Source organism: Anastrepha ludens, chromosome 5, assembly GCF_028408465.1.
Source record: "Anastrepha ludens isolate Willacy chromosome 5, idAnaLude1.1, whole genome shotgun sequence".
In the NCBI taxonomy this organism is placed as follows: Eukaryota; Metazoa; Arthropoda; class Insecta; order Diptera; family Tephritidae; genus Anastrepha; species Anastrepha ludens.
Window position 1 is genome coordinate 70,777,941 of NC_071501.1, and position 27,762 is coordinate 70,805,702.

Consider the following 27,762-nt stretch of genomic DNA (forward strand, 5'->3'; position numbering starts at 1 on the left):
TGACTCAGTAATTCCATCTTTTAAGTGCTCAAAAACTCTCTTGCGTGAGCCGATACGTGGAAGTTCGCATTGTCTTGGTGAAGGAATTTTTGTCTTTGGCGTTTGGTTTTCCGTATTTCTCCGAAAATTTCTGGCCCAAAAATGGTTGTATATTACTCAGAACTGACTGTTTTCAGTTTCTCTAATGGTACAGTTGCGACACAACCAGATTTTCTGAAAAACGGGCAATCATTTGCTTTGAGGTGCTTTTATCCGTGCACAATTTTTGTTGGATTAAGCTGCCTTGTAACACCATACTCCCGATTGCTGTGGTTTTTTGACTCACATGCATAGATCCAAGATTTGTCAACTGTATCGATGTCATAGACGTGCTTTCAATCTATATATGTATGTATATATATATATATATTTGGCGCGTACACCCTTTTTGGGTATTTGGCCGAGCTCCTCCTCCTATTTGTCTTGATGTTGTTCCACAAGTGGAGGGACCTACAGTTTCAAGCCGACTCCGAACGGCAGATATTTTTATGAGGAGCTTTTTCATGACAGAAATACACTCGGAGGTTTGCCATTGCCTGCCAAAGGCCGACCGCTATTAGAAAAATGTTTTTCTTAATTTTGGTGTTTCCGTTCGGAATTCACAGAGAGAACGTTGGTTCGAATCTCGGTGAATCCAAAATTAATAAAAACATTTTTCTAATAGCGGTCGCCCCTCGGCAGGCAATGGCAAACCTCCGAGTGTATTTCTGCTATGAAAAAGCTCCTCATAAAAATATCTGCCGTTCGGAGTCGGCGTGAAACTGTAGGTCCCTCCATTTGTGGAACAACATCAAGACGAACACCACAAATAGGAGGAGGAGCTCGGCCAAACACCCAATAAGGGTGTACGCACCAATTATATATATACACACGTTAAGTTGGTTTGAAGTGCTTTTAAGTGTTGAGTATTAATTTTCAAATAGGGCTTTTGTATTTAAAATACATACACACATCTTAATATCACTGAGGTTTGGAAATTCACTAGGGGCTGACGCTTCGATTGATCAGCTGTATTTGAAAATGTTTAATAGCTCTGCTTGAATTTGCTTATATAGTGACCTGCACTTACCATTGTCAAGCGCCCGTTCGGTGGCGGCATATTTATAAGCTGTGATTCCATGTATTTTTACTGTCTCAATGTAATCCAATGGCATTGCGCGACACAAATTTTGTAAAAATATTTCTATCGTGTCTTTAGGCGTAAGATTTGCTGGGAAAAATTCACCCATTGAGCCTCTAACGCGACCACATTCACCCTCATAGACGCCAGTGTGTGTTTTATAATTCCACTCGTTAATCTGACCCATTTTTCGCAGATCGTCAGCGCCGGTATGGATATTAAAGTGACCATCGTATACCGAGCTGTCGTTGCGCTGCATGAAAGATATGTATGGAAGAGAGTCGCAAGTGAGAGTCGGAAGTTCATAAAGTTTGATCCATTATAAGTAATCAACACCTACCGTATACAGCCAACCAACGCGATCGAAAGGCACCACAATCTCCTTGGCAAATTTCGATACGAAACTGCCCATTGTTACTAGAGGATCACGATAACCCACAAACATCCACTCTTCAGCTGTTTTGGTAACTGATACATATTCTTTGTACATTTTTAAAACATTTTTCAATATTCCCTTCTGAAAATATGAGCCATTTATGTTTTGTAAGGCGGCACCCTAAAAAGAAAAAACAAAAATATGAAAATATTGATTAGTATTTTTTAATATCGATATTCTAAGTAACACTCACATGCGCTACTGTATTAACTGAAGTTATCCGATCAGTTAGTTTGCCTTTACTGTTCGCTTCATCGAAGTGGAATGCAGCATATTTGCGATATGAAACCGAGTTATTACTCTTATGCCATTCGATATCTACTTTGTCAGGACTTTCACGAAAACGATAAGGTCCTAATTCCTCGAAACGTGGCTTCTTGCCAGAACCAACGTAAAAATCCTCCGGATTAGTCCAATTGAAGAGGTAAACATCAAAGTTAAGTGGCAGCGGACTAATCTTCCAACCCGCATACGACGGTGATTCGGGGCTGAGTGACATTTTCTGCGAAGTGAGTAAAAAAAAAATAGGGAAATTTTTTAATGGACAAGTAAAGTGACAGCAAAATTTCTTACTAACTAAGGGATGTTTTTTAGGGGAAGTAGGAAAGAAAGTAGACTACGTGGGTCGTTGTAATACTTATGCTTAATAGTCATGGTGAATTTCGTGTGAAAGATGATAACGGTAAACTGATATGAGTATTATTAGAATTGCAGTTAAAATGTGGAAAATAAAATGTTCACAGTTTTCGTTGAATTACTATACTTTTCGCATTAACAAAATTATATATTTTCGATTCTAGCTAAAAAAGCATTATCAAAAACAAAAAAATTAAAAAAAACATTTTTTCAATTAATCTGAACTTTTGATAAGAAATTTCAAGTAAAGATGTATACATGCGCTCATATTGATGCGTATATTATACATACATACGCTTGCTTATACCATATACATGCATTTATTTAAGTGCAATGAATTTTTTTGATATGAAGGTAGGTATATAAAAAAAATAAATTATGTGAAAAATTGTATAGCACCATTTCAAAAATTTCATTTGTGTAATAGTATTGATACACAAACGTAGATATATATATTACATATGTTATCGCAGCCTCCCGCGTTTATGTATCAAAAGCCAAGGACTGCGAATTTAACATCATTTCCCACAAGTTTACGTGGAATAATTAATAATAACAAAAAAAATATGATTAAAGTGCAATACGAATGTTTGCTTATTTATTACACTTTCTAGAAAAATATTTATGTTTATATGTACATTATTATACATTACAAAATCATGTTAAGCAGGCACAACGTCAGGTCTACAAATTATATTTTATCTCTTCCCATGAAATAGTGTAAACTTGTAGTAGGGATACTGACGGGACGCTGTCTAACTCTATCGTACGTGGCCAAACTGAAGCTAGAGCAAAACAATACATGCACAATATGTAACGAAGTCAACGCAAGAGGAACTCTGGAACACCTGCTCTGCCACTGCCCTGCACTCAGCAAAACACGAATAAGCTGCTAAGTTTCTGCATCGCACCTTAGAAAGTGTGACAGATCAAAATCTTAGCAGTCTGCCTAAATTGTCTTAAGTGTGAATTGAAGGTAAAGCATAAAGTTCTTAAACTCTTCGTATAAACACTAGGTATCACTATGGCTATTTCTGGTCTATGTGCCATCTACGGGATTAGCCAAGTCCAACCTAACCTAACCTAGGGTGGCCGCTATTTCTAAAATTGTTAATATTGTTCGGGACATGCTCTAGAGACATAAGGTTACGAAAAACTTACAATATTAAATATGAAATATGTTGTTAAGTCAATCAGATAAGACATAGAGGTTCCGACTTGAGCCTGAAGCTCAAAATATTAGTGTTGGTCTATCTAAAAAATGTTAGTTATGACTTTTTTTTAATTCCCAAAAACCATTGCAATCAATGCGTTATACCTTTACGTTTTCAAAACTTTATCGATTGTCAGCATCGTGAGGTAAAAAATGAGTCTTTAGTGAAAAGGACTAAGTACTTGAGCGCTGCTACAAAAGTTGTGCGCTGTTCCTTCTCAAGAACGGTGTGGTTCACTGATTCGTAGTACGTATTTGAATAAATGTAAGCAACTCCAAGAGTTATGGGAATCCCATTATGAAACATGCAAGAATTAGTCGGTATAGTTTAAGCTATTGTTAAAAAAAATTGGAAAAAACAAACCAATTTTTTTTTCAAAAAAACATTTTTAAAATTTGAGGCTCTCACCTCTAATCGGCTTAAAATTACATATTTAGTAGTGATGTTTTTTTTGATACCCTTTGTGCGTCTCGTAAGAAATTAATATTTTTTTCCAAACTGTGACCACCCTAATGTATATGTTAGTGCAGCTGCAATAACAGTGCTAACCGCATGTTTCTTAAAATTTTAAAAAACATTTTGCGAAATCAGTATTTTATATTTATAATTTTTTATCGCAACCTAAAGATCAGGTTTTGTATGCAAAATAATTTGGCTTAGTTCATATTTTATTTAATAAAATAATTCTTTTGAGAGAAATTACATGAGAGAATGGAGCACAGAAGTAGAAGTATTTTGTATTATTTAAATTTATAGACATTTACAGCAAAAAAAAAGTGAATTAAAATTTCATCATATTTATAGCGAAACATTTATTTGCATTGCTTTTATTTTTTATGGCCATAACACATCTAGCCTTTATAGAGTCGACGAGAGCGCGACATCTTTCCTTTGTGTTACCTCCCACCAGTCTATATTATTAGTTGGTTTTTCTTTCCGAACAGCTTTTCAAGTTTTCAATAGGATTTGGATCAGAAGGGTGTTCTGGCCGCTCCAGAACCTCGATCTTATTCTCCCGAAGCGATTTTCTTTTACTGGCATGTTTTGGATCGTTATAGCACGGATTTCTGCACATGGATCCATCAGCCGATTATTTTAAAATAGATTATTCGGGAACTAAATCGGCCCCAACTAATGTGCCTTTATTTCTGCCATTTCTAAACTGGTTAGAGAAACGCCTTCAAATAGTTTAGTGGTGAATGAGAAAGAGACGAAGTATAATCTAAAAAAATGTAGAAGGCGTGGCCAATATCAGACCGTTAACTGGCTCTCACCGAATTTGAAAGAATTACCTGATTGGCTGAGGTAACTGGGGTTAGGTTAGGTAGTGATGGTTGCCCAGAGAGTAGGGCCCACTTGGACGAAAAAAGTTTGGTTCATCCTTTGTGATGCGAGAGGGTGAAGGAAAAAAGGGGAGAAAGGGAAGGGATGGGGAATGGTGAGTGTTTGTGGACTACGAACGGTGACTAGTCTGCGGTTGTATTAACCTCTTTATGCTGCTGATGAAGTTCATCAGATATTTGTTATCAACACCTGCTATATATGCAGGCGCAGAAAAGAAGTGAGAACCAAGATGCTTGTATCCTAGTCCCGCGAAAGCTGGGCAGCTAAGGAGCAGGTGCTGAGATGATTCCATCTCATCCTCCATACAGCTGACGCAAAAAGGACTCGAAGTAATTCCGAGTCTCACGGCATGTATACCTCGCGGACAGTGCCCCGTGAGGATGCCCACGAAATTTGAGAGATGACATTTTGTCATCCCCAGGATATCCCTCGAACGCCTCCTATCCAAACGTGGCTAGAAGGACTTCGCGACCCTACACGTTCGTGTACTTGCCCAGCGCTCGCTGAATTGGTGCAGAGCCTATCCTTCCAGGAGTAGAGCGCAGGTTGTCAAGGGCATCCCGATCCTCTCCTTTCGCGGGCACATTACCTCACAGGTCCCTTGTCTGGCCAGCTCGTCGGCTTCGCAGTTTCCTGCAATGTCACTGTTACCAGGTACCCGAATTATTTTTATGTCGAAGAATTCTGATACAATCGAGTGGGAGACCAGGCATTCCCTGACCAGCTTCGAATGCACCATAATAGAGCCTAGGGCCCTAATAGCCGCTTGGCTATCGGAGTAAATATTTACCTTCTTAGCAGTTATTACGTAAGTGAGTAGCCAGTCAGCTGCTTCTTTAATTGCGGCCACCTCTGCTTGGAACACACTGCAGTGATCCGGTAGCATGAATTTGAGTTTGATGGGGAGCTCTTTGCAGAATACTCCTCCTCCAATCCTACCGTCTAGCTTTGAGCCATCCGTGAACAGGTTAACGTGGCCCTGTCCCCAAGTGTTGCCCCCGGTCCACTCCTCCCTTGATGGAATATGGGTGGAGAAGGTAACTGGGGTTATGACAGCGGCTTGTTTACGAAAAAACTGAGGTTGTGTCGGTGATATACGAAAAAATTAGTACAGCCTTCGTTCATATTTTCGTTTTCCACCATAGCTGAAGGCCATACCCGGCATTGTATCATCTTTGAAAGCCATCTATTGCCAGTAGACTTTCCGGCGATGTGAACAATTTTAAAATCAGGAGAGTAGTTTTTGGGTGATGTTCTTTCGAAGAAAATTCCTACTTTTGTGAAAGTCCTAGGACAGAAAACACTCTATGTTTTGTTATTAGCTTTATTTGTCAACGTAATTTTCATCAAGAACAACGTAATAATTCCAGTGCTGCTCTATTATTTCAATACCACTTTTGTAGAACGATTAATCTTTTGCCTTAAAATAGGCCTCAGTTTCAGCGACAACCTCTTCATTCAAGCGAAATTTCTTACCGGTGAGCATTTTTTTAGGTCTGGGAACAGCTAGTAGTCGCCGGGAGCCAAATCTGACGAATGCAGTGCATGTGGGAGCAATTTGAAGTTCAATTCATGTAGTTTTACCATTGTTTTGATTGACTTGTGACACGGTGCATTTTTTTGATATCTTTACGATGTCAACTAACTCACGCAACTTAACTTTTCGGTCATTCAAAACGATTTTGTGGATTTTTTTGTGTTTTCAGTGTTACCGCCTCATTTGGACGCCTACTGCGTTGTGCATCATCGGTGTCTCTATGACCACGTTTGAAGTCAGCAAACCATCGTTTTGCTATTGTTTATGATGGAGCAAAATTTCCATAACACTTTTCACGACATTACTTCGCTTGAAAGGTATTTTTCCCTCCAAGAAGCAGAGTAAATTTAAAACACGAAATTCTTTTTGGTGAATTATTTTGAAAGTAACGAAAGTAGCGTCACTCTTAGCGCAATAATTCACTAACTAATGTAAATAATATCATAAAATTTGAACAGCAGTTTTTTTACTACATCAGTTAGTACTAACTGAAAAAGAGGTGAATGCAATAAAACTAGTGCCCTCAATGTTTTAGACCCGGGACTTCTCAGCCTATGACATGTCTCTGTTTTTCGCATTACAATTCATATTGGAGAGCATTACACAAATTTATTTGCAAAATTTGCCCATTAGGCTAAAGAAATTTTTTATTAGTAAATGGAAACAACCGAGACATGCGTATAATTTGTTATCGGATTATTTATTTTGCAGGTGTTCAAAATAGATAACGGCCAACTGAAGAAAAACACAGGTAATGGCAATAGCTAAACGAAATTCGCACACTTACAGACATACATACATACATTAACATTGATAGTTTGGGATAGTAAGCGATTAAAAGCGTTTTATCGCAACATGTGCCGAAAATTAATGATAATAACGGAACAGCTAAAAAAAGAAAAAACACAAATAATAACGCTGAAAATACTTCTACGAAAAGAAATCGCGCCACTTGTATATAACACATACATACAATATTTTAAAATTCCCAAAAATTTACTCAAATTAAGGATTATCTTTTGCGCATCTGCTCCACTTTGCGGAGTGGCAATCAAATTTTTACAATTTTTTTGTATTTAATATCAAATATCTCTTAAATAAAAACCGCTTGCAGATCAGTAAAATGCAAGCACATTTACGTGTTGATTTTAAGAGCCCTTTGGTGTATACCCTTCCATGTAAATATCTACCTAAAGTCATGTATGCATACACGTAATTTTTGTTTTACTTTTTCTTCTTCTTATTTTTACTCTTTTTGGTCAATTTTATTACAAACTGGCTTACCATCCAATGAAATCCTCCAAGGCAGTTTTTAAGCCAAGCCATGCACATTTGAGGATTATTGGAAAGACTTAAAATAAATCGATTTTAATTGTAAACACGCGCAAAAATTAATGTACTCTTCTTTTTGCTGCGTCTTATGGCAATCAAGTAATTTCCCGTAATAACCGATCTTCACCTACGAAAGGCAGATAAAAGTTACCGAAAGCTTATCGATAAGTGATAAGGTTTGAAGAAAGCAGGATTTTGTATATTAATATATAAAAAAGTTGTTTATAGGCGTATACTATATGTATACACATTCTTTTGTTTTCGTTTTTTTTGAAATAAAACGGAAACTCAAAGAAATTATGTCATTTCGTGTTAGTCTACCGTTATTTATATATGTTGCATGAAATACTATAAGAGATAGCTGTACAACCTTATGGGCCGAGAACCCAACTATATTTGGCACTTACACTTTTTTGGGTGTTTGGCCGAGCTCCTCTTTCTATAAGTATATGCGGTGTGACTCTTGATGTTGAATGATTATACTCGTATCGAATAGAAAGTTTCTGTATTAGACAAAGCTGTGTAAGCTACTATATATTAGGAAGCTCATAGCCTATTGTAATGTCGTATGAGCAACTTGTCCTTTTCCCTCCTAACAGCAATATGAACCATTCCGAAACTTTAAAATATCATTTATTTCCACCAAGCTGAGATTTGCTAACTCACTCACAAATTGTCTACCTAAATTGGTAAATCTGCGTTTGGATGGAGTAGGTCAGTGGCAGAGAAAGTGCAAAATCGTTCCTTCTTCCTCCTCATTTAGGCAGCTTCTGCCGAATTCATGTGCCTGCACGCCCAACCTCTGGGCATTTAATTTGGCTTTAACTGAATTATGTTTGGTCAGAATTTAGTTGCGTATAGATTTTGTCTTTCGGGATTCTCCATTTCAGGAATTCGCATTTCGGGTTTTCGTCACACACCCAGGGGAATATTAGCTTATTCATAGGAGCACCGAGTCAGAAGTGAGTATCATCGCTGCAAATAATTCAACCAATTGGAATTGCTGAATATTGATTTAGAAAATAAATTTGAATAGTTAAAGATGAAAATCGTTTTTAACTTGCGTAGTTGCCTTGATAAAAAATTAAAAAAAAAGAATCTCAGCAGACTCTCTCCTATTCATGTGGAAGCATCTGTAAGATCCTGGTTTTCGCAGTGAATTCTTTTGCGACGATCAAATAAACCCACTTAGAATTATTATCGAGCAAGTATCCTCTAGGTGGCTCCCGAACATCCGTTTGAGAACGAGCTGATGTGAGAAGGCGAAGTATCCTAGGATCTGGTTGTGCACTGGGTCAGACACAGCATCAAACGGCAAACCATTGGGTCTGCTCTGCGATAAACAGGTATTCCAGATAAGGTAAGGGATTATCTTATTAAGATTCTGTTAAAGGAGATCTACAGAGACGCGAGCTGCTAGGTCCTTTGAAAAAGGAAGTGGCTGAGGATAGGACATACTCTTAGAAAAAGTGATGACAATGCTGCTGGGCAGGCCCTTCCAACAAGCGGGGCGAGGAGTGGGTGCACAGACGTACCACCTGGAGATGGTCAACAGAAGCTGAAATTAGCTCTCTTGGTCTTACGTGGAACGAACTAGGATGCACAGCTCAGAACCGCGTCCGTTGGCGAAGAAGCGTAAATGACGACCATCGCTCAATAGGAGTTTAAAGAAAAAAATAATGAAAAAATAAATATCGTCAAGTTTTGATATGCAGTTCACAGAGTTTTCATTCACCTATACGAGTTTTTTTTGGATTTTCCCAATATAAATTTGTTCTTTCCTCTATCAGTTTATGATTATATAATATTTATTACTTAATGACTTGCGATTATTTTTTAAAATAAAATCACACGCAATCATTCTTTTCCCTAACACGAAGTGGGGGTGCAAAATGCACTATTTAGTTGAAAAGAAAAGAAGCAGTTCAGACTCGAGAATCGTTTTACATAAATAGTTGTTTCTACATTAGTAGAATAAAGGGAGTGGAAAAGGTACCCAACAATTTACGAAATTTCTTTAAAAATAAAAAGCATATGCAAATTCTCGATGTCCTTTAATTTCCAGGACCTCCTTTTTAAGAATTTTGCATGCTTTTTATTTTTCTTATTTTTTGGAAATATACTTTTAAAAGTTGTCTATTACTTTATTCGTCAATTTGGACTTCGAAAATATATAATTTGTTCGTATTGCATCTTTCCGACTCGACAAAATCGATTCGTATTAAATTTACTTAAATCGAAGTGAAGGGTTTTTTGCTATATAGCTAAGCCTTTTCTCTTTGCATGAAAATATAAAAGCCATATCTTAACAGTTATTATTTGACAGTATAACAGTAACTTAAGTCAAATAACATTCGTGTTTGAAATAACTTAAGAAATCTAAAATTAATTGGTTTCTAGAAATTTGTGTTATAAAAGCCATAACCGGTTGGGTCCCTGGTGGGAAAACCATGTGCTTGAAAATGTATCTCTAAATGCATATAAGGAATGTTTCCTGGCATATATACATATGTATATAGGGTGACCAGATAGCAATGATGGATTATTTTCCTTCTGCAGATATCAAAGCTACCAATGACTATCAACAGTTAAAATATTCAGTATAGTTTGTCAAAACAAACTGGCTCAACGCTTAAGTCAACAAGCAAAATTGCTAAGCATCAATACATCCACAAAGATAGACCGTGCGGAGGTGCGGTTTATGATATGGCGACATCATCAGACTTTATTTATTTCTTGCTATAAAATAAATAATTGGCGTGTACGCTTCGGTTAGGTATTCGGTCGTGCTCCTCCTCCTATTTGTGGTTTCTACAACACAGCTCTACATGGCATAGAAGCGGAGTAACGCTTGAAGTTGTGAAGGAGAAACTTGACAACGGATGATACCGTCTAGCACGGCTAGCACTCACCAATTAACACCTCTCAATTATTTTATTTTGAACTATGTCGAGTCCTTCGCGTTCGTCCGCGCTAGCACGTCAACCACAACGAAAAGCTCAAGACCAACATTCAAAAAATGGGCTGTCAGCTTGAAACAAAATCAACGGCTGAGGCAAACATTTTTCTAATAGCGGTCGCCCCTCGGCAGGCAATGGCAAACCGCCGAGTGTATTTCTGCCATGAAAAAGCTTCTCTTAAAAATATCTGCCGTTCGGAGTCGGCTTGAAACTGTAGGTCCCTCCATTTGTGGAACAACATCAAGACACACACCACAAATAGGAGGAGGAGCTCGGCCAAGCACCCAAAAAGTGTGTACGCGCCAATTATATATATAGTATAGATGTGCTAATGAACAAAAACAAAATGGTTTCAACTACATACATTATACATTTTTATCATACGCATCATATTTGACTCGGAAGCGCATAATCAATGTTAAAGTATTTGTCGCATCTGCTAACGTGAAGAGGTGCAATATACACGTTTACATGTATAATAAAACTTGAAAATTACACACAAAAAAACCAAATATAGCTCATTAAATGAAACTTTAAATGTAGACGTAGAAAGATGAAGGTTTTACTGCCAAAAATAATAACAATTATAAAAACACTTAAGAAATTAAAAGTAGACTTGAACTTGAAAATTTTTATGCTACGTGGAATATTCTCTAGTTATTTTTTCTTGGATGATACTACACTAACTTTTATTATATATTTTTTAAATGTTTTTGGAATAATAGATGAGCAGGGCAAACTTTCTTTTTTAATGCAAATTAAGGGGAAATATCATATCTACATATGTTATGTATGCACTCGTTTGTACATAACATGAAAAAGGAATTATCATACGAATGGCGCCAGCTGCAAATGTGTGAAATTTCGAACGGCATTAAGTACTTTCATGAATTTTGCCTCTGCTAACTATATCCAGTGCACAACATTGAAAAAGGTATTCAGTTTAGGGAGGGTGTCCTCACAAGAATACTGCTTTGCTTGGAATAAATTATATATTTATTATACGTACATATATAAAATATACAAGACGGCGCAAAATTAATCATCCTATTTTGTTTATGAATCATTTTTTTACTATATGGAATACGGCGGTACCTTTTTGATGTCATTTCTGACATTTGACAAGCAGGCAGATTTACAATTTTACATGAAAAAACAATAGGTTAAAATTGTTGAAATTTATTATGAAAATGGTTAATCTTTAAGAGCAACATCTGGCAAGGTTGGTGAAAAAATTTCAAGAAACTGATTCTGTCAGAAATAGCAAAGGACTGGCAAACCAAACTCTGGACGTACTATTGAGAATATTGCTACTGTAGCGCGAAATGTTGCTGAACAACCTTTAACGACGTTCTCAATAATAAGGCATTCATGAATCGACTGTTTGGCGGATTTTACCTGTAGATATGCTCATGGTGGGCATTTAAATTATGCCATTTTTCAAATGTAATTGTTAATTGCAGCGTTTTGAATGCCTGAAAGAATTAAGATTTAAAAAAAAAATTCAACAACATCTAGGTGTGTCTTTTGAAAGACCCTTTACATATGTACATATCTAATGCATACTCGTTTTCATAATATTCGGTCTCTTGGTACTGATTCTTAAGTGCAATTTATTCTGGAAATAATGGAGTAATTCCTGGAACCTTAAATGCAATTTACGCTTAACTACAGTTAAATATCGCATTGAAATGGTCAAGTTCCCATCCACTTTCGTCAACTACTTTTTCAAAGGGCCCTTAACACCACTTTGCTGGCCTAGCAGCAAATGTTATGCCAGTCTTTACATAAAATATTATTCAGTTCTGGGTAGCCATGGAGCATTGGTTTACAAATTGTGATTTTGTTTTTTGCGCACCGGATGCCACTATCCCATTCCTATGTAGAATTGCTGTGTGAATCCAAAAATCAAGTTAATTTTTTTTATGAACAAGACATTTGCAATTTTCCATTATTTAGCAAAAACAAGTTTCTAAGCAGTGCCTGGTAGGGTATACAATTTGTTTTTGTGTACACATATAGAGGATTGACATTTTGCGATTTGGGTAAATCCATTTGATCATTCACAACTTTCTTATTTGTCCCTCTTCGTGAGTAGCTTTGTTTTTTTCCAAAAGAACAAGGATTAAATAGATGGAAAACAAAGACAAAAACTTGTTATTTTTTAAGTCTTTTTTCGGTTAAAGTTTGAATTTTCTTAGATTAAATTAAAAAAATTCAATCTGGAATTATTAATTAATTTCTTAGAAACGATTGGGCCTATGGAAAACTGGTGTATACACTGCTTAAAGAAAGTCTTCTTATCTTTCATTGGATATATTATCCAGCTACACTACTACTATTTCGTAAAATACCACCTTGATGAAAAAGTTCCCCGAATAAACGCCAGACCGCTGGCATGAACGCTTCAGAAGAGGTCGTGAGTCCATTGAAAATGAGGATCGTAGTGGCAGGCTGTCGACATCGAAAACGTGGTCCCAATGCTCCTGAATTTTTGTCCAAAAATTGGGCCTCCCTGATATCGCCAAAGACATGATTTCTCAGACTGAATCTTATCCAATATTAATCAAACGCGTCATTATGGATATGAGCCGTGCGTATATGAGAACGACACGTAATCCAGACATCAGGCGAGTGAGTGGAGAACTCCGAATGAACCTAGACCAAAACAACCCACGTCGTTTTTAGCCACAAATGAAAGTGATGCTTACGGACATGGATTGCAATGGTATTGTACAACACGATTTTTTGCCAAAAGGACAGACAGTTAACAAGGACTATTATTATTTGGGCGTTAGTGATTCGTTCATTCGTGAATTTTTAACCAAGAACGAAACGAATGCCATCCAACAACTATCGAATTCACCTGACAGGGCTCTCTGCATTTTTTTGTTTGATAGGGTCAAAAAACCTATAAACCACTACGGGGAACCCCTTTTAACAGCCGAAACAAATTAATGAAAAAATCGAAGACGGCTCTCATATCTATACCGAAAATAGAGTTCCAAAATTGTTTCGAGAGTTGGATAAGCGCTAGCATAAGTGCGTTGCATTTCATGCCGAGTACTTTGAAGGCGTTAATATCACTTTTGAGGAATAAACTTGTATTTTGAATTTTCTGGATACATTCCGGGATCTTTTTGAACAGGGTGGTACATGCGATTAAGTGAAACCATGTTTTCTGCTGGTAGAATATCCGTAAATTGCAAATATCTCGAAGTATTGTCCATAAAAAAATTAACTCGATTTTCTGATACAGCCATCAATTTTACATAGGAATTCGATAGCGGCATTCGGCAACGGCATCGGTCATTGATGTAAAAATTATTTAAAAACTTGAAACTTGAACAAAAATCAACTCTGCGCATTAAGCTTATATGGAAATCCTTAGATTTCAGAAACTTAACAGACCTTTTAATTATAATTAAGTTCTTGCTCCAAATAGGCTACAACAAACATGTGGCCTGTGTGGCTGCTCTATTATATCGCGCATCACTGTCAAGCGCACCCTGTACTTTGCACTGTCAAGCGCACCTTGTGCATATGTATATGTATTTTATGTATCGGCATTTGTGGTTTAAGGTCTTGCGGAAACAGTGGCCCTTTGACTCATAAACTTTTACGAATCACCACTTATTTAAATCATTTCAATACTCAATTATATTTATCAGTGTGGCTATCTTTACAAACAAATTTTTTATTGATTTCCTAACTATTAATAACTGTCTCTATTGTGGCTACTTATTTGATGCCTTTGAAATAAAACTGCTTCTTTTTCACAAATCTTAGACATTCCGTAATGCACGGCACGACACAGGTGCGCTATTTTTCTGATAAGCGCACAAAAGTTTTATGACGAATTTGCAGCTGTTCGTATAATTGACGCAAAGTAGATAACGTGAAGGCGTAATTACAGAATGTTTTTCATTAAGTTTCACTGTGAACGTAAAAGGAAGCCAAAATTAAGTTCTTATCGAGGACAGCTCAATGATTTCCTAAAAATTAGAATGTTGCGCGTTGCCACCTCGAATTAAATAGTTTGCCTGCCATAACGAATCTTTGATAAGAACGAACCGTAATTTTTCGATGAATCTGTGTAAAATAGTTTTGTTGTGGTAGCTATTATTTCAAACAGACGATTTAGTGCGCTCGTTAAACACTATGCATAAAAGATGCATCATGTTTATAAAAAAAAATTTCTTGAAAAGTAGTATAGCCAATTTTCTCCATCGATTGGAATCAGCCACACATAAAAAACGTCCGCGCTTTAGTAAACTCTCTTGCACCAGAACGTCGCACACGTGCCCAGTCGCTATAATAAAATAGCATAAATTAGGTTACGCATCGTTCCCTTATGGCATATTGTCTCACATTTTGGTCCCGACGGCTATTGCAAAACATGAAAAAGGTTCAACGATGAAAAGGTTTGATTTTTGGGCAAATGAAGAAGCCATCGATTCAACAAACGCATATTTTCGTATTGTATTATTTGTAGGTCATCAAAGGATTTGGAGAAATGTTGTATACGGAGAATATATTTAAAAAATAAAATGTTTTCCCTCCTATTCTAATGTTCACATCTTCAATTTCCGGGGACTTATCAATCCACTGTCGTATCATCAATATTTGAAAATATATCGCATGATACATTCCTTTTCTAAATAAGTAAAAATATTTAATAATAAAAGTATGCTTTGCTCTTACCTCCGCACGCATGCGCGTGAAAATATCAATCCAATGTGCGAACATGTAAACGCCGCCGGCAAAGAAGAGTGCGCCCAGCGCTACCACACTGAGCCGCCATATGTAGTGGCAATATGAAGAAGTCATCTTTGAGGCCCTTGCTGTTGTTGAAAATGATATCTGATGTTTAAACTTAGATCTTCTAGATCTATTTTTGCAAGCGACGAAAATGGTAAAACTTTACCACGCGGAGAGTTGCTGCGTGGCAACTGCAATTCACTTATACTTGTGTTGTATTTGCACAATGTCTGAGTTCGTGTTTGTTTGCGCGGATTACGGCACGGGTTTTAACTAGAAAAACAAACGAAAACCACAAAACCAAAAGACTCTTGATTAGCAAAGCGACGCTTTCTATTCTGTATAAATTAGAAATGTGTATAGCAACAAAAGCGTGGGTTCAATTTTTCTAAAATACTATAACTACTTAGATACAAATGTATTAATTCGGTGTCGAGGAACGCGTCAGTTCGTTTGCCTCCCACAATATAGACTGTTACATAGTTTGCCATAATTTGCTAAATTCTCAATTGGTTGGCCGATCGTCAGATTCTCAGGCTTTCTTATCAGCAATTAAAGTCATCGAAATTCTAACAGATAAGCATTGGACTCGCCGAGTCAGAAGCGATAAAGTCAGCGCAGACGCTCAAATAGAAATATGATTGTGCATATGTATGTATGTATGTATGCATGTATGAATAAAGCGTAGGAGAGTCGAACTGAGGCTTTTCCTTCTTTGCTACGCTTACGCGCAGTGTAAAGAGAGCTAAAGTTTACCTTTTTTGTTTATTTTGTTTGCGATTAAATATATGTACCATACATACATACATATGTATGTTTAGTAAATAAACGGCAATGGAATGGAAGTTAAAAAAAAACAATGTATATACATATACACATATATGTATATGTACATAAGTACGCGTAACTGTTTAAGGCTTCAGAGGTGCATTGGTATGTATGAGCACATTTTGCCAAGTATGACGCACCGAACGTAGTGAGGTAATAGGAAACATCAGGGTATTAAATAAAAAAGTTAAATGTCTTTAAAAATGGTTTACAATTATGCTTCTATGTCACCCTGGTTGGCGTTTTTATCGAACGAAAGATAAGAAATACATACATACATACAGAACACACAAAAATGTGAACACTAAAAATTTTCAGTTGTGATTAATTACCTTTTGGCATGCGAATGTGATGGTTTTAGTTGAATGGTATGTGAAATACATTTTTTATAAATATGGATTTTCATTAAAACTCTCTGGTATTTGCATGAAAAAGTTCTATTATTTATTTATTTGCATATTTAGACTATGAAAAAATTATTTCTTACGGACTAATTACCAACTATAGAATTTTAGTAAAAATTGTCTTAGGGAAAGAAAAATTAAGAAAGACTGGAAAAATTTCGAATAGCCCTGCCAATAGGTGCATTATGGGCATAATTCCTTCTAACATTATTATTATTTCCAAAAGTGACTGACAGTCACAAAGTCCTGAGAAAATGCAAAAAATAAAAGTTAAACATAAGGTCGACCTCGTTTTTTCGACCGATTTCAAATTGAGTAGCGTTAAATGTGCACTAAACGAAGGTATAGGATCAGATAAACTCCATGAACGTAAGCCAAATTTGAGAAGCATTTTCTGCACGCGCTCTATTCTATCAAAATGGTAGTGGTGGAAGAGGCGCCAGGTTATTGTAGCATACTCCAGATGCGAGCGAATAAAAGCGGTTTTACGGTGTACGGATTCGGAAAGTGCAGTGCTCTTACGCCGCACATAACCAAGCATGGCATATGGCTTCGAAATGAATAAAGTCAAAATATTAGCTATTACATTGACTGTATTTCGCGGGTCGCAATAGATTGTCACTCACGATTTTCGTATTCAAGTTCGTATTCCCGTTCGAATTTTGATTCGTCCCGGCATCTCCATGACGTGTATGCGCTCGTATTGGAATTCTTATTCATAGCGGGACTCGTTTTCAATTTGAAATCGTATTCGCATTCGTATTCGCATTCGTATTGGTATTTGGATTCGTATTCCATTAAGGGCTCATTTTCAGTTTCGTATTCATATTCGCATTTGTACTCGCATTCATAATTGTATTTAGATTCATATATAGGGTTGTTCAATAGGTGCGCTTCAACTTTCCGATAGGGAGGGCGAACGAGGCAATATTTTTTATTTTTCGCTTGTCATTTGTAAACTTCATTAGTATACATTTCATCATGGAACGCTACACACTTGAGCAACGATTGCAAATCGTGCAAATTTTTTATGAAAATAATCGTTCTGTTGCTGTTACTTTAAGAGCATTACGGCCATTTTACGGTCCATTTAACAAGCCGTCCCGTTTTGGGGTTATGTGAAGTCATTGGTCTACAGTAACAAGCCGGCGACGATTTGTGAGCTCAGAGCCAATATTGAACGCGAAATTGCTGGAATTTCGGCCGATTTATGCAAAAGAGTGGTCGAAAATTGGGTTCAACGATTGGACTTCGTAAAACGTGCACGCGGTGGTCATGCAAAAGAAATCGAATTTCATACTTAAATGTATATGTTCAAACTCGATAATAAAAAAAAAATTAGTTAAAAAAGTCAAACCGTTTGTGTTTTATTCAAAAAAGTTCAAAAGTTGAAGCGCTCTTACTGAAAAACCCTATACGTATGACGAATGAAAGTCTTTGCACTGACATTCTCATTCGTATTACTTAAAGTTATTGTATTCCTACACTTAGTGTCATAAGTCTACGGCCTTTTGCGGGAAGTTGAAAAAGTAACACGAAAGAAGTTTTTAAGTTTTTGCAATACATCTTTTTCAATTTTTTTCCAAATACGTGAAGATGTTAAACTTATTAAATAAAATGCATAATAATGATTTAAGAGCATTACATTTAATAAATAAATAAGAGATTATATTTGAAACGCAAAAATCAAAGACTCCAACAATCTACGTTCATTTATAAAATTGAAAATTAAAATTTTCGAAAAACTTTCAAAAATATGGTTTTAATAGCTTGTTGGGTGCTTACGACGTTTCAACACTTCCCTAGGTCTGTTGGTGGCGTCTTTTTCAGTAATATTCTACTCTTTCTTCATAATCCTTTTCAAGTGCTCTTTGCTTGTAATTTTTTTCTTTATATCTCTTTTCAGAAGCGTTCAAAAGTGTTCAGAGAAAACATTATAGAGAAGCCATAACATTACTATATGAGCCGCATGCTTGTTGAAAGCAGTATTCATTTGATAACCCCAGTATTTTAGCACCTTGCTTTAAATTTTGTTCTAAAATATTCAAATTATCAAACTTATCTATTATGAAATCAATAAACTGCAATTTTTCCACGCCACCAGCTGTCATAAACGCCACACCATCCCTCCACCACCACCATGCTTCGTTGTTGGTAATTCATTTTTTTTATTCAGTCGTGCACTATGTTTCCTGCACACAATTTTTCTTCCTTTGATACCAAAAATGCAAAACTTGCTTTCATTCCAAAAAAATAACCTTTTTCCAAATTCTGGAGGCTTGTGTATATGCTCAGTGCGTTTTCGCCTATTTATTAGTGAACTAAATGACTTCTTCTTAGGAACTCTTGCATGAAAGTTGGATTTTCTTAAGACTATTCTCCCACTAATATATTTTCGAAACTGATTCCTCATTTCATATTTCACTTTTAAAATAGTTAGCTTTGCATCTTTTTCGCAAGCCCTCCAAAACTGTATTTTTCGCTTTCTGTTAATTAGCAAGGATTTCCACAATTTTATTATGATTTTCCTCACGCCAATGTCGATTTCCTTTCTTTGTGCTTACGTTGTAAGGCTCCGCACAAAATTCTATTGAAAACCGATAAACCAAAAGCCTATTAAATAAAAATAATAATTTTTCTTACCAAAAAATCCTCCTAACAACACAAAAAACAAGTCCGCAAATGACGAGCGTATGTTATACTTTTGACACCCGCCTTACCACGTATTTCCGAAAAGAAGTAACGTTGAAATCGGTGGCGACGCATACGGTGATAAGTTTTTGTCGCCAGCATGATTACTACGATAATAAACAGCAAAAATGACGAATTTGAATTTGTACTAAACTCGCTGTTAGAACTTCATTGACAAATAGTATTTAAAAATAGAAGGAGCGTGGAATCATGACACATAGTGTATTTGTACATGAAACAACGGCACCTGCTTTAATTGCACGCACATTCGTTCGGCTCTCGCTATGCAGTAGGATACACCGTTATGGCTTAACACCCTTGCACTTTGCAGACTGTCTCTTTACTTCTAAACAAAATCCCATTATTATATCCACCAATCACCCAATCATTCGCTCTAAATGTGTATCGATCTTGCTCTGTCTCAACAGAGTAGTTGGAAATTTGATCCGCTAATTTTTCAATACTAAGATATACTCGCATACTATAGCATCAACAGGTCAAGCAAAAGCAGTACATATGTATGTATGAGCATAATTTATGTTCTTCATTTTTAAATTTCTATCCCTCAATTGAATTCAATTTAAAAAATATTTAAGAAGTGTGTTTCAATTTTCGTACGCGTATTCTGGCTCCGCATCTTATTAGGTGCGATTATGGGGAAGACGCCATAGTTGTGAGAAAATAAATGTTTATTTGGCTTTATGCGTCAAAAATAAAATAAAATCACTTATGTATAAATATTATGTAGAAAGTCACTTGGGGCTGCAAACATGTCCCACTGATATCCATTTACGCATTTATTTTTTACAAAGCAAAGTCTGGAAATCTAATATGATATCATATATTTTTAATATATTTATACATACATATGTACATACATATGTTCATACATATGACATAAAAATGAATGCCAACTTCCTTTCTTTCTGCATACCATAAGGAAAAAGTTGTTTAAAATTATTGCAATGTGCGTAGGCGTATTTGTTTATTTCGCTGATTTGCATTTACCCTACTCAGAAAACTGAACTGGTTTGACAACATTTAAATACTCGAATGTCTCGCCTTACCTTCATACGTTTACTTTTGTACATGCATACAGCCGCGTTACAAACATTAGGAATGACCTCAAACCAAAAAAGTTATATTATCTACTTAACAGTAACTTAAATTATATTCAGTACTAACTAATGGCCGGCCTGTCTTGTAATGTCACTCAAAGAAAAAAAATTAAATGTATGGTTTAATGTTTACCGCCTAGCTCCTCCTCCTATTTGTGGCGTGTGTCTTGATGTTTTTCCACAAATAGAGGGACCTACAGTTTTAAGCCGACTCTGAACGGCAGATCGTTTTTTATGAGGAGCTTTTTCATGGCAGAAATACTATACACTCAGAATACGCAATACTTTTTTTTCGTTTGATGTCCATCAATAACGTAAATACGTAAGACCGCTGCATAAAACTATCCATGAAGTAAATAAGTAAATTTATTTTACAAAACTTATTTTACTTCCAATTTTCGTTGTACAACAATCTTTGATCCAAGAAATATAGGGTTTTCCAATAGCAGGTGTTATTGGCGAATGGATTGCGCTATCGAAAGATGATTAACGAGTTTTTATGGCCGGAATTGGATGGTATTGATTTGGACAACGTTTATTTTCAACAAGACGGCGCTACGTGCTACACAAGCAACGAAACCATTGATCTTTTACGTTAAAAGTTTCTGGACCGTGTTATCTCTCGAAGAGGTGATCTCAATTGGCCACCGAGATCTTATGATTTAACACCTTGTGACTTTTTTCCTTGGGACCACGTGAAAGAGAAGGTCTACGGCAACAGCCCACGGTCAATTCAAGACCTCAAAGATGGAATTCGTGAGGCTATCGAGGACATTGGGCAGCCACTTTGCAATTCGGTTATGGAAAATTTCATGAAAAGGTTATTGTCTTGTAAGCGTGGCCGTGGTGGTCATTTGCTTGATGATATTTTCCACTATTAACGGCATACCTTCCTCTTTATAATGAAATAAACATCCGATCATTTATATTAAAAAATATCATTTTTCTTTGAATATCAAAATCACACCTCTTATTCAAAAAACCTTTAATTGGCTCCAGAAAACACCTCAGATAATAGAAAAGTTTAAGCCTAATAGGTTGGAATAAAAATATTATCAACAGAATCAAAATAGTGATATATGCGCAAAAAATGTGAGACGTGAATGTGTTAATTTTCCGAAAAGAAATGAAAAGTTCTCATCCTTCAATCGGTTAAGATTTGGCTGAGTTGTTCAAATTGCCTTAAGCTATCTTGCTAAAAAAGTCAGAAAATAGCATAAAAAATCTTATTATTTCGATTGCGTTGATACATTTTGTTTTTAATTTTATGCAGACCGTTTAAGTTTAAACTTTTCTATCATCTCAGGCTATTTATAGAAATATTTTTAAAACCTAACTTTATTTATAAGAAATTCGATTTTTGGAGGCACTTTGAAATCGGTCCAGTTTAATATTAATATTTTTCCTAAATATTGTGGCGCAAAGTCTTAAAATGAAATAAAGTTCATAATTTCGGTGGAAAAAATTTACCTTTTGTGGATAATATACCCGAATGTATGTAAATACATGTACCTATATGCTCAATGTACTTTTGTGTTTCTGCCTGGGAAGCCCAATTCATTATACTGAACAAAAAATAAAATCCGCACTTGTCAGTTTTTTAATAGTTATCGAAATGAACCTTTATTATTAGTAATTCTTTTTTCCTTTATTGTACAGAATTCATCATTCTACCGTCGGACACCCTGTAGTAGGTTTCGCTTATTTGGCAGGCAACTATTACCATAAAAAATCTGCATGAAAAGTTATGCCGTTCAGAGTCGTCACAAAACTTTAGGTCCCGCTATGGTCCCGCTAAGGTCCCGTATGGTAAAATCAAGAAGCTCACTAAAAATTGGAGTAGAAAGAAGCTCTGCCAAATAAATGAGAAAGGATTTACGTGCCAATTGCAATGAACATTCCAAATTAAATTATAAATATTTTCTGGATTAATTTCACATTGAATTCGTTCAACCATAATAACATGTTCTCAATTCTCAATTTCTTCGCATTTAAGTTTTACACCGTGTTATACAATTGTTTATTTTTCCTCAGATTTGTACATACATACAAACATACAATACATTCTGTCAAAAAAATAGTGGGAATTTTTGAGTTAAAAAGCGCACGTTCCACAGGATTCCGTATGCCGAATCGTTGAAAATGTTGCAGAAGGCCTATGACGAGTGTGCTTTATCAAAAACACGGGTCTACGAATGGTATAAAGCTTTTGCAGAGGGCCGAGAAGTTTGCCCCGATCTGGTCGCCCATCAACGTCTTCAACAGATGAAAACGTCGACAAAGTCAAGGAAATGGTGATGGAAAACCATCATTTAAGTTTGAGAGAGGTAGCTCGTGACCTTAGCGTGTCTCACGAATCAATTCGCAACATTTTACACCATCAATTGGGCATGAGACGAGTGGCTGCTCGACTCGTTCCTAGTTGAAAATTGGATTTCTTTAAAAAAAATTCATCGGAAGAAGGTGGCTGAAGACATGCTTGAGCAAGTGAATTCGAGCCCAACGTTTATCCAGCGCATCATAACAGACGATAAGACGTGAGTATATGAGTATGACATGCAAACCAGTCAAACGGCGGCTGAATGCCGCTATCCACATGAGCCGAAACCGAAAAAACCACGTCAAAGCCGGTCAAAAGTGAAAGTCATGCTACTCGTTTTCTTTGATTATCATGGTGTTGTGCACTCGGAATTCATTCCAAATGTTTCTACGGTAAATAAAGAATATTATTTAGAAGTTATGCGACGTTTGAGGGAGAATGTGCATAGGAAACGTCCTAATTTGTGGAAAAAAACTCATGGATCTTTCACCATGACAACGCACCATCTCACAATGTCTCATATTATGAAGACTGTTTTGACCAAAACCACGACAAATATCATCGAACAACCACCATATTCACCGGATTTAGCCCTCTTTGACTTTTTCCTTTTCCCAAAACATAAATTGCCACTCCGCAGTCGCCGCTTGGAGTCGATGGAAGACATTAAGGAGAATTTGATGATTAAACAAATATTTTGCGTTTTATTGAACTATTCCCGGTACTTTTTTGACCGAATGTGTATTGAACATTTATTAATAATAACTTATTCATTGCGCAAAAGTACACCGAAATTTTATATCTTTCGCCCTCAATGCGCTGAGCTTGAACGCAACTTTTTTGCACGTACATACGTATGTGTGACATTTTTTTGATAAAAAGAACTAAATTAAAGCAACTGATTATTTTTTGGGTTGTGATTCACGCTTTACGTCGTTTGCCAAATTATTACATATGTATGCACATGTGCACTGTATATATATGTATGTACATACATAAATATGGTACATGCAGGCACACATACATACAATCACTCACGCCTTTTTGATACATATACGAATTTTCGGTAAAGAGTTTTATATTTCATATTATTTTGCGAAAATGGAAAAACATAGTTGCCTCCATGCCACGTAGACTTATAGTTGAAATTGATAATAAAGGATACTCAACAAAGTTCTAAATATCATAAAATTTTACAAATTAGACATAAATAGTTGCTCTTTTTTATTTGTACCATTTAGGCTGCGGCGTGAACTCCCTCTATGTTTTTATTATGTTATTTTTGCATTACAATGAAATGAGTGAACGCTTTTTTGTATTTTACGTTGAGAAAAATATCGTATCTGTATCAAATAAGATGAGTTACTGGATATATATTCATTTATTTTATTTATTTATTATATTATATGTACAGCCCGCGCCAAATGGTAGCACATCGATACTTTGACCCATTTTGACTATTGTAGTTTATTTTTATAAAAGTATGCCTTATTGTGTAATAAAAGCCATATAAATCCAATTTACGAATTCAATACAAAATTTAGCAAAATTCCACAAACTTTTCATTCTTTCTTTAACTAATTGGAATTTACAGAAAGTTGTTTGGTATGCAGTTTATATCTTATTAAAATTTAATTTATTAAAGTGTATTAAAGTCTAAAATGAAAATGAAAAATTTCGTTGATTTTTTATAATTTTTTTCCTTGGTTTCGTGCATTCTACCAAAGACGTCGGTGCATGTGCTTTATAGGGTGGTAGTATATTCTATATTCAAAACCAAATGTCAAAAATCAATGCAATTTTTAAGTGACTTCAATACGCTTGGGAGTGGCCAGGATGATTCTTCTGCATAGGGTCCAAGCAGCTCACAACTTGCGGGCGTAGCCCCAGTATCCTCTGGGTAGCTTCCAAACACCGGTTCGAAAGCGACCTAATGTGAGAAGGCGAAGTAACCAAAAATCGCGTAAGCGGTTGTCATGATAATCAAGAAGAAGAAGAAAAAGAAGAAGAAGAAGAAGAAAAAGAAGAAGAGGTTTCAAAAGTAACGTCTAGATGTCAGTAGTGAATAATTCCTAGTCGAAACCTTTTTTATGTCGTCTCTGACATTTGTCAAGTAGACAGATTACAACTTTACACGATAGAATAACGCGTTAAAATTATTGAAATTCTTATGAAATAATTGTCCGAATGAGTAGGATGAGTCTACAATTCAAAGGTTGGTGAAAAAATTTCAAAAAAACGGTTCTGTCGTGATTACAAAAAGGACTGGCAGACCAAAAACTGGATGCTCTGTTGAGAATATAGCTGCGGTAGCGCAAAGTGTAGTTGAACAACCTTCAATATCGATATCTGGACGATCTCAACAATTAGACAGTCAGAAATCGAATGTTTGGTGGATTTTTCGCGTGAATGCTTGTAGATGTGCTCATGGTAGACATTTAATGATGTAATTTTTCATTATTAAGAGCCGTATTTTGAATAAAAATAGAGAAACCTGTAAGAATCTAAATTTTTTAAATATTTTATTAAAAAAAACATATATGGGCGTCTTTTGAAAGACCCTTTATATTTAATATTTAATATTTTATATATTAATAAAAATTATAATAATATTTAATAAAAATTATATTCTTATAAAAAATAACGAAATTTTTTTTAGCTTGTTGAATATTGTGAACATTTTAAAAAGATAAAACTCAAGTGTGTATATTTATATACATACATATATGTATATGTACATAAGTGTATAATAGGCCGGGTCGATTTGTGGGGAGGCAAAAAAATCGCCCATTGCTCTGTGAAAATCATATTATAGGGATCAAAATAAGAAACTTTGCCGAAGGAACCATACCTCTACAAGGGGTGCCTTTTATATTTCGGGATTTGGCAACCCTGGTGTTGCAATCTGGCAACGGACAGCTGTATCGCAAAGTTTGACATTTTTTGGCTTTTACGTACTCAGAACGTTTTGAAATACCAGCGCTATTTGTGTTGTTTACAGTAACTTAAAAAAAACTATGTAATATAAATAAAAAATCCTACGTACGTCTCCGGAGAAAGGTATTTCGAATGTATTGTCAAAATTTCGTAAGAATCGGTAAAGATTTGTTCGAGTTATGTCTTCGGCCAGTTTAAAAAAAGTGATTTCGAGAAAAACGCGTTTAAAGTTGTAAGTAGCGTTCGGGGCATACCTGCGAGGCACTGCCGTCGAATGAAAAATTTGGGCATTTAGACATTTTTGCTGGCATCCCTCATTTGGTATATTATTTCTAAGACCCTAAAGCACCTTTTAAGACAAAAAAAAAAATTTTCGATTTTTTCAAAATTCTAGACCAGCTTCCCCCCTTAAAAGATTCATCTCGGTCCAAAAATGGAATTAAATCGTGAACATTTTCGTGTGAATTTTTTTTACAACTTTCGACGTGGATTAACTCAGCAACATTGCATGGATGAACTTAATTCATTTTTTGGCAATGAAGCTCCATCAAGGACCAGTGTTAATCGATGGTATGGTGAATTCAATCGTGGTCGTAGCTCACCCCAAGACGAATTTCGTGAAGGTCGTCCAAAATCCGTTGTTGTTCCGAAAACCATTGATGCTGTGCGCGAACTGATATCGCAAGATCGTCATGTGACCTATCGTGAGATTGAGACAATCTTAGGCATTAGTGGGACCAGCATACATTCAATATTGCATAAACATTTGACTGTCAAAAAAATTTGTTCGCGTTGGATCCCACACAATTTGTCAATCGCTCAAAAAACGGCTCGTGTCGATTGGTCGAAGGAAATGCCCAAAAAATACGATCTCGGGGCTTCGAAACACGTCTATGATATCGTGACAGGTGATGAATCATGGATTTACGCGTATGACCCCGAAAGTAAACACCAGTCGACTGTATGGGTGTTTCAAGATGAGCCAAATCCAACAAAAGTTGTTCGCGCACGAAGCACTTCCAAGCAAATGGTCGCCTGGTTTTTCGGAAAAACTGGGCATGTCGTAACCGTACCACTAGAACAACGCAGATCAGTAAATTCTGAGTGGTACACAACCATTTGTTTGCCAGTTGTCTTCCAAGAAATTAGGAAAACCAATCGTCAAAGACGGATCACTCTACACCAGGACAATGCGAGCTCTCACACATCGGCTCAAACAACTGCATTTTTGAGCACCCAAAACATCGAATTAATGGGTCATCCGCCGTATAATCCTGACTTGGCACTGAATGACTTCTTTTTATTCCCGTACGTAAAAAACAAACTGAGAGGTCAACGTTTTTCGACACCTGAAGAAGCGGTTGCGGCATTCAGAATGCATGTTTTGGAGGTACCTCATTCAGAGTGGCAAAAGTGCTTCGACAATTGGTTCAAACGCATGCAAAAGTGTATAGATCTTCATGGAGAATATTTTGAAAAACAATAAAGTGATTTTCGATGATTAAAATTTGTTTTTGTTCTCTAATCGCGACACATAAAAGGCACCCCTCGTAAAACGAATTCTGATGCCCCCCAATTCGGGTAATCAGAATTTGATGATATGATTTTCCCAGAGCAATGGGCGATTTTTTTGCCTCCCCACAAATCGACCCGGCCTAATACACATACATTTATGCTTGAGTTGCTATGGTTCAGTGAGTAAAATATTTTATATATAGCGTTTGAAGTCAAAAGGGCAAATTATATCCTCCCACGGTGGAATTGCAATTTTCAACTTGCATTTGTCGAAATTTTTGTTTGGCGAAAAAGAAATCCAATATTTGGCTACTTCGACTGATATAACTTTTATAAGTCGATTTAATTGTATCGGTAAGATTAGGTGGCAACTTTTCTTAGTTCTTTGTAACAATTTTGAAATACTTTTCATTTGCCTATTAAGCATACTTAAACTTATTTAACATTTAATTTAACTTGTAAAATAATTAATACACATATATATATACATAAACATTTATATCCTTAGTTATTAACCCTTTCGATCCTGATTTCTTTTTTATATGAAATTTTTTTTCTCTTGTAAACGTA

At 36.0% G+C, this 27,762-nt stretch overlaps 1 protein-coding gene across 4 annotated transcripts in view; it reads right to left on the reverse strand.

Annotated features, from left to right (window-relative positions):
- The window catches only part of LOC128865452 (protein peste), a 58,553-nt gene that overhangs the window by 1,671 nt on the left and 29,120 nt on the right, over positions 1-27,762 (reverse strand). For 2 of the 4 annotated variants that reach the window (XM_054105848.1, XM_054105847.1), the window contains exons 2-5: positions 15,323-15,652; positions 1,789-2,097; positions 1,500-1,715; positions 1,109-1,412 (exon numbers count right to left, since the gene is read on the reverse strand). In XM_054105848.1, coding sequence (XP_053961823.1) covers positions 1,109-1,412; positions 1,500-1,715; positions 1,789-2,097; positions 15,323-15,448 — 955 coding nt within the window. In that variant the 5' untranslated portion in view covers positions 15,449-15,652. Of the gene's footprint in view, positions 1-1,108; positions 1,413-1,499; positions 1,716-1,788; positions 2,098-15,322; positions 15,653-15,785; positions 15,805-27,762 lie in introns of those variants that run through there. The other 2 variants (XM_054105849.1, XM_054105850.1) reach the window with 2 other exon arrangements.